Source organism: Lonchura striata, chromosome 5 (assembly GCF_050655825.1).
Source record: "Lonchura striata isolate lonStrDom1 chromosome 5, ASM5065582v1, whole genome shotgun sequence".
In the NCBI taxonomy this organism is placed as follows: Eukaryota; Metazoa; Chordata; class Aves; order Passeriformes; family Estrildidae; genus Lonchura; species Lonchura striata.
The window spans coordinates 42708317-42721315 of NC_140707.1; the positions used below are offsets into that span (position 1 = coordinate 42708317).

A 12999-nucleotide genomic window follows, 5' to 3' on the forward strand; every position below is an offset into this window, starting at 1 on the left:
GGGAGGGGACTGTCCCCTCTGCTCTGAGCTGGGGCAGCCTCACCTCCAGTGCTGGGGGCAGTTCTGAGAGCCACAGTATAAAAATGACATTAATCTCTTAGAAAGTATTTGAAGGAAGGCTGTGAGGGTGGTGAAGGTTCTGGAGGGGGAAGCCTTAAGAAGAGCTGCTGAGGTTACTAATTTTATTCCACTTGGAGGAGACACCTTCTTGCAGTCTTCAACATCCTCCTGAGGGGAAGCAGAGGGACAGGTACTGATCTCATCACTCTCATGAACATTGACAGGACTTGAAGAAATGGCATGAATCTGAGTCAGAGGAGGTCTAGGTTGTGTATCAGGAAAAGGTTTTTCACCGAGTGGTTGGGCACTGGAACAGGCTCCCTGGGGCAGTGGTCACAGCACCCGCCTGACAAAGTTCAAGAAGCTTTTGGACAATGCTCTCAAGCACATGTTGTGACCCTTGGGGTGTCCTGTGCAGGGCCAGGAGTTGCCTTTGATCTTGATGAGTCCCTTCCAAATCTGCTTTTCCTATGATTCTATGAAATATGTTACATAGTAATATGACAGCTTCCTTTTAAATACTGTTGCCTAAGTTTGACTCTTAAAATTATGAAAAGTTCTGTTGTATTTATGCTTTTTCAGTTGAAAACTGAAAGTCCTGCATTTTTCAGTGTAGGAGCAGGTGTTATCCAGCTTTTTGTACTCCTGAGCTTTAGGTCTTTCCCTGATGCTTATACATTTCCTAATGACTTCAGACTTTTCCAGTTTAATTGTGGTAGCAGAGTTCCTTCTGGATGAAAACAATTTAGTTCTCAAAAGGAGCTAGCAAACTTCCGTTATTTATCCGAAGAATGTAAATATATCCAATATGTAAGAAGAAAATGTGATGAAAATAATAGGAAATAAAAAAGTTCAATAAATCTGCCTGTAAAAGTATAATTACACAACCTGTGTTGATCCAAAGTAGATTTGTTTAGTACCTGTATGTTAGCCAAGTAAACAGAACCTATATTTTTTTGTTATTCCAAGTTTTCTTGATGTCTTCACAGTTCCAAAAAGAGTACCAAATATTACAAGAAGAAAATATTCAACCTTTATTTTCTAAATGTTTTCTTGATAAATAAAGCAAGGAGGCCTAATTACATTGTGATGGTGTTATGCTGGTAGTTGTGCTGAGTAAAAAGGCAACAGGCATGCTTGAAAGGCTCTTTTTACTAAATATTCAACAGCAAGTTAACCTTTAACAGAGAGAAGGCAAGAGGTTCCACCATTCAAAAGTAAAGTCTCTTTGAAATGGGTGTTTTAGTGACCATCTTGTGACCTGATGGCATAGCATTGACTGAGAACCCTGGAGACAGAGGAATGAGGTATGAGAGAGAAAGATTATGACTCCAACTATGAGTGTTAGCAATGTCATTGTTTTTGTGTCAGATTTTCAAGGTAAGAGATTTGTATCACAAAATACTGAGAGAGCATTATGCTTCTGCAGGCTTGTTATTTGTCATATTAAATTTGCCATAATCAAGTTTGACAGGCTTCTCTTTATTTTTTCCAGCAGACAATATTGTTGTTGAAGATTAGTCAGATGCCTTCCGTCCATTCCCTGCCTCACATGCTATGTCATGCAAGCTTTGGAACACTTAGAACATAATTTAAATGAATGACTAATTTGGCAAGCATAATGGAAGGCACGCATACCATCCTCCTGTTGCACAAACCCATTACAGAGCTTTGTTACATCAGCTTCTATCATCCAGATGGGAAAGTCTCAGGATTTACTTACATGGGCTCTGGAACTCTGGATAGAACCGGTAAGAATTTCTGTGGCTGCTATCAAGTGAGGGAGAGGTTAGACATGGCCCTGAGAGAACAGCCTTATAAAGATCATGGAGTTATTCTTTTCAAGCAAGCTACCACAAAAGATCTTCTGAATGAAATGTACAAACTAACTGCTGAAAAGGAAAAACTGTTACCCAGTGTTTTGAGATCCCATCATGTTCCGGATCTTAAGGCAGGACATCAGGAGGAAAAGCGACAGGATGTTTCCGGAGTCCCGAAACTTAAAGGTGATAATTACTCCATTCTTACATGTCAGCAGGAGCTATTGCTGGATTCTACAAAGAGAGACAATTTGAATCACATAAAAATGAGGAAATACAGAAGGAAAGAGAGCTTTGAGGAGATCAGACATCGGAAAGAGGGAAAAAAGATACATGAACATCTCTTTTTACGGAGTACACAAGACATGCAACAGAAAAATAAGAAGATGGTCTCCACAAGACTTTCTACCAGCAGTTATCCCAGCTCCTTTTCTCCCTCCAGCCGGCTAACAGTAAAAGGTAAGGATAATTTACCAGTAGACAACAAAATGCAACCAGAAAGGCTGATAGAAGAGGATTATTTTCTTAAAAGCAACAAAGTTGTGAAATTGGATGCTGACTTACCAAATTCTAGCTCAAAGGACATCAGTGATGTTGTTGGGGTTGAACCAGTGGAAAATGGAGATTGCATTCCTGAAGTTACCAAGGTACAACACAGGACCACTTTGGTAAATTCATCTCACTGCAGTCTCTTTAACAAACTCGAGACCTTAAGTAAATCTGCAGCTGCTAAAATCTTGAAAAGTAGCAAGTATGCTGAGCCAGTATGCAAGGAGAAACCAGGAATTACAGTTCTTGCTGAAGTCCAGGATTTCGACACTTGTATTAAAAAAGTTACCAAGCCCCCTGCAGAGTCTTTACCTGATTCTCACAGAGATACTGAAACCATTTCTCCTGCTCTCATAAGAGCACATAATGAGTTTATATCAAGAAGTGATGTATACTCTGTAGATGAAACTGCTGGAGACTCTAATAACAGTGTGCTGCAGGAAAAGGAGGAAGACAGCTCTGGTTTGCAGTACAAAGCAGAGAGAGTGCACATTACTGATGAGTCATGCAACCTTGTGGGAGCAGTTAATAAAGCTCTTCTGAAAGTTATCCGGAGTGACAGTGTAGATGAAGCTGCAGAATGGAAGAGACTGCAAAAAATTACAAGAGTAGACAGAAACCTGCCAGGTTCACTGTATGAGAAAAGGACCACGGTATCCCGGGGAAACGGCAAGCATTTATCTTTGAACCTGCCTGTAAATGAAAGTCCTGATATTCCTCAGACAAGTAATAATCTTAAACTGGAAGAGAAAAGGCTGAATTCACCTCCATTAGCAGCAGTGAGTAATGTTTTTAGTAATTCATATCCGCTATCTAATACACACAAACAAATGTCACCTATTCCTTCTCCGTTATCTTCGAGACTGCCCAGCCCGCAGCTGCATCACCGGATCCTCCCGTTGCCAACACACAACACCGAGGACGAATCCATGTTCAGTGACTATGGCCATGGAAGGCACGGTGCTATAAACTTCTCCTTCAGTGATTTGGAGCCACAGTTTTTTCGGAAGTTTTCTGATTCTGGAGAATTGGGATTTGCCAGCAGACAACGGGGCCTATATCAGAATGCAACTGCAGGACATTTTGAAAAGTGTGCTGTGCAAGAAAAATTAACCACTCGGACACAGCAGAATTGCTGTCCAGGTCAGTCCTATTTTATACATTTTAAAACTATCAGAATCAATCAAGCATGAAAGTCTTGGGGTTTTTCCTGGGTTTGTTTGGTTTGGGTTTCTTTTTAAAACCAGCTATTAATAATAAATATTATGTTAAATAAACTATTTTTCACTACTTACAGATTGGGTGAAAAGTTGTTGAAGTTTTTAAACAAAAGTTACAGATATAAAAAGTCTCAAGGTACATTTTTATGTCAGCTTATTTTCAGTTCTGTTTTTACTGAATGACCTCTTAGCAAAATTAAGGAAAAATCTTTCTGTACAAAATGAAGACAGCTCTCATGCTTATTTTCCTGCTTTTCCTGTGCTGGAGGATAATTTTTCCTTTCAAAATGTTATGGTAACATTTATTCTCCAAAATATTCTTTTTGCTTGTTTGGCTTAACTGATAGAATATTTTATGAACAAGATAATTTACTTAGTCCTTAAGTATAGGATTGGTGCTTTGCCCATTTAGCTACAGGAGGTACATGTAAATTCTGTAAGAAAAAGCTTGTTTTCAAAATGATTGCATGCACTAGTCATGTCACAATGTATTTGACTACAGTGCATGGGTATATTTATAAAGATATACTGTGTAAAAGTGCATAATTATATGACATCCTGAATATATATTTTTGTTAGCTAGAATATCAATGTCCATACCCTTCATTTTTAATTTAAGAAATGGGAGGGCTGAAGGACCTAATTCTTCAGTGGTCTAGGTGTGCCTCAGACTGGTCCCTCTGTCTTATGGGGGGGCTGGCAGTGCAAAGTGACATGAAAGGGAGATTCCCAAAGGGAAGGTGTGTAGGGATGTGAAACCATTACCTTAGCCAGAGTGTGTTGAATACTATCTATGAGATCTGCATTCATTCCTGCTACTTCTAGAAGTTGTGCTAGTTACACTCAAGACTAAATAAAATTTAAGGTGTTATTTGGTGAGTTGAAAAGGCTGAAGATATGCTCTTTCATTCCTTTCTTGGTTCCTGCTGTGCTGCCCCTACCTCTCTCATCTTGTACCATCGTACTTTTTGGTAAGCTGGTTTAGCTGACAAAACCAGCAATTTCACCCCTTTTAAAGAATAAAGTTCCACAGCAAATCTTTTTCTCTCTGTTTTACATTGGTATTTTTTAACTTAATGTATAATTTAGAATTGTTGGATGTGGGACTGTATCTATTGTGCTGGACTGTTGTACTGTCTTTGCCTGGGATAGGGTTAATTTTCTTTACAGAGGCTTGTATGGGGCAGTGTTTTGGATTTGTGATGAAAGTGGTTTCGATAGCACAGGGATGTTCTAGCTTGTGCTGAGCAGTGTTTGCACAGCATCAATCCCTTCTCTGTTTCTCACTCTGCATCCCCCCAGTGAATAGACATGGGGCTGCACAATAGGCTGGGAGGGGACACAACCTGACAGATGACCCAGACTAACTAAAGAGAAATTCTCTGCCACATAACGTCATGCTCAGGAATAAAAGCGCAAAGAGGGGGCTTTAGAGGGGTTTACCAGCTTTTGCTTGGGACCTGGCAGGGCATCAGTCTACCCATGGGAGGTGGTGAGTGATTGCTGTAGCATCATTTGTCTCATTTTTTTCTTCCCTCTTTTTCCTCCTATCTTTCATTTAAAAACCAAAAAATTTGTTTAATATCTTGACTCCCAGTTGTTGGGGTTTTTCCATGCCTCTTCCCCCATGCCATTTGAGGGAAGGGAGGAGGAAGGGAATGAGACTTTGTGTGGTGCTTATTTTCCCACTGGGCTTAACCCACAATGGTTTTACAAGAAACAGAACAACACACATACATACTAATGGCATCTGTTGGCTGAAAATTATGGCTAGTGAGCAGAAACATCTTTGTGAAGAGAAGAAAAGCAGACAACCCCAATTTTACTTCTTGTTTACATTTACCTGGCAACATTAATGCAGACAGAAAATATCGCAAGGTTTTTTTGGGGTCTTTTTGTTTGGTTTTTTTTCATTTTCAAGTATGATTGCATGCCAACATTATTACTGGTGTGTTAGAAAATCTGTGACTTTAAGGAAAGTTAAAGTATACTTGCTGGTGTATATAATACTGTAGCTATGTCTCTGGATCTGGGATGATGACTTCCATTTCCATCTGAGCCATGAAATCATTCATCTTGACAGAGCATTTGGGTGGAATACCACTCTTCTGTAAACATATATGAATAATAACTAACTGCAGTTCAGAGACAAATTATGCATCTCCAATTTTAGTTAATGTAAATAATATTAAGATTTACAATTAAAAACCTTCACTTCTTTGACTCTTATCAGATTGATTCTTATCAGATTCCTCCCATGTGTGAAGAGCAGAGTTCAAGACTTTTTTCAGATTTGTCTTCAATGAGGTGTTATTGTGAAATGTTTTCTTTCAATTCCAGTCGGTTATTAAATTATGTAAGTATCTACAATGACTCTAAGAATTATTGAGAATTTTGGTCAACTTTTTATCAGTCAGGTTAATTGAAGGATTTGCTTCATGGCAAAAATGATGGCCTTCTGAATATCTTTTCAAAGTTTTATTGATGTCACACTATGCACTACTTCTTCCTGAAAAACTTTTGGAGTCTTTTGTTACCTGTGTAATTTAGCATTTGGAAAATTTCATTAATTAGTTAAATATTCTAATATATTAGTTTCAATTACAAATTGGACTTATCATACAGCTCTACACACAATTTTAATACTCTTTTCCTGTCATTTATAATCATGATTCTTCACAAACTTTCTCAATAATTGGAGAATATTCCTTTAGTCAAAACTGAAACAACTAAGGCAGATTGCCTGACTTCTGTACTTCCACTTTTTCTTAAATTCAGTTTCTTTATATATAGATACATATATGGCACATATATCACAGTTTCATTGCACAAAGTTCTCTTAGTAGTTAATTTGAAAGTACAGTTTACTGGCTCTTCTTGTTGAAGTGCAACTATTGGTCATGGGAATAGACCACAGCTTTCATCTTAGTAAGTTAATAGTTAACTGGGAATAATTTATAGTCTGACAATAATTATTTGGCAATTATCTCTGTAGGTGGGATGGGGAATCAAAATTCCTGTATTAGCATGCAATAGTTCTATTTGAATTATTGAAATTCTAAGAAAAAGCTTTAGACGAACTTAGGGCTTTCAAATTACAAATGGCTCAGTTACAAGCAGCAAAAGCAGAAGCACAAACACTAAAATTTCTCATAGAATGACATTTATTTATTAAATCCTCAGAAACATACTTTCTGCATTTCTGTATGAAATTCTTTCTACTCTAATATGAAGTACATCATGCTTTTGTAGTCTTGGAGAAGCCTTTGAAAAAAGATCTTCAATGTGTCTGAATATCACATTCATGGTCTCAGGGAAGGATTTTCTGAGACATTTTAGTTCCTGTCACTGCTTCTCTCTCAAAGTTTCTACAGCAGTAGAAAAAACTTGGGAGAAAATTTTTAGAGCTATTCTACCAATTTAATACTGAATGACATCAATATACTATTTTACTAAGTAATGCCTGTAAGAGAAAGAAGATATGGGGAATTTTTAGAAGTTATTGAAATTAATTTGATTCGGAGCAGGCAACTTAAAAATCACTGGTTATGACACAGCTTCCAGGACAGTGACTGGCAACTGTGCTTTGAGTCAGGATGAGACTGGCAAGGGTTATTCACCACACTTTCTGATGTATATTTTACTCCTAATGTGGAAAAAAAGAATAAAATTCTGCCAAGTAGGAATGGTGAAAGCAAGAAAGGGATGAGAAGGATGATGTTACCCTATCCCCAGCCAATGAATGATACTCCTTTTTTTGGTATCTAGTAGTTGTGAAGGAAGAAGATACCCAGAAAACACAGAAATCCAAAGTACAACTGTAGAGAAACTAAACCAAACTTGGACTAGAACTGAATGATTAAGGTTTGTGTCAGGTAAAATGGCTGAGACTTATGGGATTGAAAAGACAGACCCATTCTTTTTACTCTCTTCGTTTTTCCATTGAAGGCCTCCTCTCTTCACTTTTCCTCCCCTTTTCTTCAACAACTTTGGCGTTTTTACTTGCTTTTTGGTAATTTGAATCAAATCACTAAACAAGCTGAAAACTGAGCCAGGAAGATGAGAGGTGAGTAGCTTTGGCTGGTTGAGTGAACACTTCACAGTGGGCTGATGAAAACCACAGCTAGGATGAGGGGGCACATGCAAGTGTGGCTGAAAGGACAAGTGAGCAAGACCACCCCTCCTGCAGGGAATCATTTGATCCCCAAAAATCTGAGTTTCAGCTAAAAACTGGAAGCCAGAAGGCTGGCTGGGACTGGCTAAAATTGAAATTGCTAGGAGTGCGAAATGAGATTAATCAAGATGGATGAAGATATGGAGGGACTGTGATATTTTAAGTGTGTGCTATTAACACTGAAACAGGAAGAAAAAGAGCTGGAGGACAACTGAGGGGAACTCTATGACTGAGTGTGTTACCTTGGCTGTGATAGAGAACATTTATGGAGTATCACAAAACAAGTAGAACATTGCTGATTAGAGACAAGGTAATTTTTATTTTTGTTTTGTTGGGAAAGTCTGCAAAAATAACTTTCGCCATTAGAATGTACATTATGGGTATAAATCTATATGGCTTGCTGATGATTCATGGAGTCACTGCACAGTATCATAAAATTTTGGAGATGCAAAGGAGAGAAGGGACGAATAAAAATAAAAGTAAGGTAGAGTTCTGGTTTTAAGGTCTTCAAAATTATAATGCTTATTATGTTGTAGGGAAGGCATCCTAACTGCTTGAAAAGGCTGGTGAATATAGGTTTTCCAGGTTATTTTTAAAATATTTTTCTTTAATTGACTAGTTAAAGATGTTTACCCAAGAGTTCTTCGCAAAATATTCTGGATATAATTGTAGATGCATCTATCCCTGTCCCTACTGATTATTAGATAGAGAATGTTGTTTGCTTTTTCTGCCAATGAGAATTTTATGGCAGCAATTCACTTCCCATTGGAAAGATTGAAAACAGACACTATGGTAGTTTTGTATGGTCATCAAAAATTATGCACAGCCATTTGGAAACATGCAAATTGTTAATGGCTATCCCTGGCAGATCAACTTTTCAGACTTAAAATATAAAAGTATTTTAACCTATAAAGCACTGTTTACTATATAGGTAAATACTTGAATAAGTATTACTATTAAATTGATGTAAGCTTGTAATTTAATCTCCAAAGATCTTGAAGGGAGTGAAAAGCACAAAATTATACTTTCAGTTTGATAGTTCACTCCTTGGTGGCTGGAGAATCAGTGCTCATATCTGTGCTCTAAGAGCTCTCCTACTCCTTAGGTCTTTCAACTGCTTGCTAAAACTGGGTTATCCCAGTTTTCCTGCATTCATTTCTGTTTGCAGTGTAAACATAGCTTACTTCCATATGAGGAAGAAAACTCTGATTCTACAAATATGGCAGTTCTATAGTCTATAGTGCTACACATCCATTTAAATTTCCAGCATTAAAGTAGCAGGATTTGGGAAGCTTTAGTTTTGGCTTTAGTTGGATATATTATCATTAAGTACATGATAATGAATCTATTGCAGTGCCAATACCAGAGGAGTTGTAATTGAAAAATGGGCAACATTTCCCTCCAGATATGTACTGAAAGCAGCAAAAAATAATTAATATCAAGGCATTATTTGAATATTAATTTGTCTTTTCCTAACTTAACTCACTCTTTAAGCTGAAAAGGGACAAATAGTCAGTTAAGAGAAATTCAATAACAAGACCTTATGATGTGTTCCTGAACCATGGTTTTGGAAAATGAAGGTTCATATAAACAAAACTCTGTTTGAAAGCTCTTATAACAGGAGACAGATTATATTACAGTGTTTTTGATGTTCCTTTTATAGGGAAGGGAAAGGTTTATAAATATCTTCTCTAATTAGAGTGCTTCAGAGAATTGCTAATTAGCATTTTAAAAGCACTATAGTGTTCTGTCCACAGTGATTATGCACTTCATCAAGTAAGTTTGCATATGGATCACATGGAAAGATGATGCATAGTTTCTCACAGGTAATTCACATGAAAGTAATATACCATGAGTGTATTGCTTCACAAAACCCATCTTATTCAGAATAAATGTTCTTTGAAGATCATATAAAGGAGTTAACAATTAAGAGACTGGTGTAAGAAAAGAATTAAAATACAAAGAAGAGAGAATTAATCATAGAATCTCAGAATCATTTAGGCTGAAAGGACCACTTGAGATCACCTAGTCCAACCCTCTGCCCAGGCAGGGTCACCAAGAGCAAATTGCTTGAGCCTGTGTGCAGATTTTTTAATTTCAAGCATGATGACTGAACAACCTGTCTATGTAACCTGTGTTAGTGTTTAGTCACTCTCACAGTAAAAGTGTGTTTTCTTTAGTTCAGGTGGAATTATGTAAATTTTCAATTTACTGTCTCAGTGTTACAAATACCATTAGCTTCTACTCTAAACTTGCTTCTTTTAGCCCAGTGTGTCCCTAATATTCTATAGGAATTGTGTTACCTACAGGGTCAGTGTGGCTAAAAGAGAGTTAATTATTTCTGAAGATCTTTCCAGCTATTGGCTTTCTGAGTCACAGTGAGTAACATCACTATCCTGACTGTCACTTAGGTCTCTAAGATAGGTATCCTCTTTGATAAGGATTTCTCTCGCTTCTTCTAGATACAGTTGCAAGCTGTATCTACAATTTTTCCTGTTAAGTTTACATATTCTTTCTAGATATGTAATCTTGGAACGTTTCCTAATTGTATGTCCCAGTAAAATTACAGCCACTGCATAGCTACTTAATGGATCTTTGTTTTCCTGTTATATTCAGTGCAGTTACTTAGTGTACATTATATTGTGATTGCCTTCGAGGACATCATCCTCTATTCTCTACTGAGGCTTATTACACATGGTAATGATAAAAGATGCTTCATACTTCACCTCAGTGAAGCCAGTGTCTTTTTGTACCAGTATAAACAAAACTAGGCAATGCTGCATTGAAAGGCAGACTTATGGCAGTTTGAAATGAATGTAGGCAGGACTGTAAGTCCAAGAGTCTCTGAGTTGAAAAGACCCTCTGAAGACTGGCCTTGATAGATTCTGTGAACAAATAACTCCTGTTTTAGTTGAAGGACTTCTCAGCATGACACACTTAAGCAACAGTTATATTTTCTTCTCTCTTTGAAACATGTGACTCTTCAGTCAAAAGCAATCAGCAGGGGGAAACCAAGTGAATTAAATTGGAATAGAAAACCAGAGACAGCTTAATGTTTTATGCAGGTCATAGATTAACAATTTTCTGTTTCATGGGGGGAGAAAAGGCCAAAACATTCCTTCTGGCTCACAGTTTGTGCACTCAGTTTAGGAACCTTACTGTAATTAAATGGACTTATTTTCTCATCAGTATAAAAATAATTTCTTGAAGTAAAGTACTGGGATAACGTGATAGTTGTCAGTTTTTAAATCTTTATTATTCTGTTGACCACTATAAACAAGTTGATAGAAATGGCTCAGCGGAAATTTTCTTGATGGATCAGGATGATATATATAAACTGAGATCAGTTTCAGGTATTTATTTCTGTAAGTATAATTTAATAATGTATTAAGGAATTTTTAAAATCTCTAATAGCTACCCTTTAGTATTTTGTCTGAAAATGTGACATAGCACCAAATCTGACTTGTAAAAGTGGTGAAAAATTCTTCATATTCCCTGCTAAAAATATACTTTAAAATACTGAATATTAATAAAGATGCAATTTTTGTGTTTGTGGTGTCCCATACCAGTAAATAATTTTTAATATTTCATTATTTAGATGTGACATAAATCTATAATAATATATTTAAATAATACCTGTAAGTAGTGAATATTATTTATGAGTCATAGCATTACAATAGTGCACCTAGTGCTTTAGTGATTTATTTAATTGTGTGTCAGAGTAATTTTCTTCAGGCTTAAATTATGAGTACCCTTGCATTTAGGTTATGGTGTCTTCTCAGTTGCACTGTTTATGATTTTCTAGACTATATTCAAAGATCTCTTCAGGCTTGTCTGTTTTGTTGCTGGGATCTGCAAGATAAAAATAGGACAGAGAAAATAGAGGTGAGATGTTGAGAATTGTTGGATGTGTTTTACATGAGGAATTTTAAAGGCTATGGGGAATTCATCTTTACCGAAACAAAAGGTGAGGAAAGAAGGAAATAGAAATAATTCACAGTCTCTCACCTGGGTGACAGTTTCTATATACTGCTGCTTGTAAAGTCCTGTCTGATAAAGATTTCAATGCTTTGTAATTTTCTACATCTTTTTGTCACATTTACATTTTGGAAGTGTTAAAATAGAAAGTGCTATTTTTTTTCTTATAAGGTTTGCTTTTACAGTGAAGTGGCATAAGAGACATTTTTGCATTCTGGATACAAGGAGCTTTTCTGAAATTGTCCTAAGCAGTCGCTTAGCATTTCTTTGCTATCAATACACATTTTAATGATTTTTGACTTGGATAGTTCAAAACTACCAAGATTAAGGGTATCATTGGTTAATGGTTTCGCTAACCTCTTACCATGTTTGTTCTTGTGTTCATTGAATATGTTGCAAAATTAAGAGGGAAAAGTGTTCTAGAAAAATCTGACTTTATGGGAGAAGGTATTCTGAGTTTCTACTCCATAACATTTTCAGTCATTTCAGTATTTGTGGTATCTTATGAGTAGAACTGTTTATTGATTGTTACCCCTGCAAATCTGAACCTGTTAAGTCACCAAAACCACCAAATATTTATTAATAGAAAATAATTCTTGTTATGTGTACAAAACGAAGTAAATTGATTCTTGTTCTCTAAGCATCAGTGTTTCTATTACAGAAACATAAGCAAAACTAACAAAACTGCATTACAGGGGAGTTTAGTGAAGAAAAAGTTACTACTTCTATGAGTGCATGAAGTTATTTTTGAGTCGTAAATTGTAGAAAGGTTAAAGCTGGTTGTTGCCATCCTTTTGCCCCTAACACTTCGCATTTTTCAGCAGCTAGGCTAGCAGCCCTGGGAGCTGCCAGGGCTGGAGGGCACACCCTCAGTTCCCAGCCTGCTCCCAGCAGGTTTAATTGTTACTATTTGCAAAATAACAGGTGCTCTCTGTGACCTGAGATGTTAATCATGCTTACCTCATATACATAATTGGTGTATGGGATCTGATTCATATTGTCTGTGCACTTAGAACAAATGGCTTGATTTCCATGCCCAGAGAAACTGAACACTACAGCTGCGAAGGCAGGCATATTTAAAAGCTGCAGAATTTTCTTAAGTGTATTGTGGTAAATTTGGAGCATTAGTCAGCAGTAGTCATTTCAAGACCTTTGGAGCAATAATTCAAAAAATGGCATTTATTATTTATGCAGCCCT

General features: G+C 36.8%; 1 protein-coding gene across 6 annotated transcripts in view; it reads left to right on the forward strand.

The window, feature by feature from the left end:
* FMN1 (formin 1) overlaps positions 1-12999 on the forward strand; it is a 171803-nt gene that overhangs the window by 10463 nt on the left and 148341 nt on the right. For 5 of the 6 annotated variants that reach the window (XM_077784075.2, XM_021539271.3, XM_021539276.3 and 2 more), the window contains exon 2: positions 1556-3572. In XM_077784075.2, the coding sequence (XP_077640201.1) occupies positions 1661-3572 (1912 nt within the window). In that variant the 5' untranslated portion in view covers positions 1556-1660. The remainder of the gene's footprint in view (positions 1-1555; positions 3573-12999) is intronic. The other variant, XM_021539273.3, reaches the window with a different exon arrangement.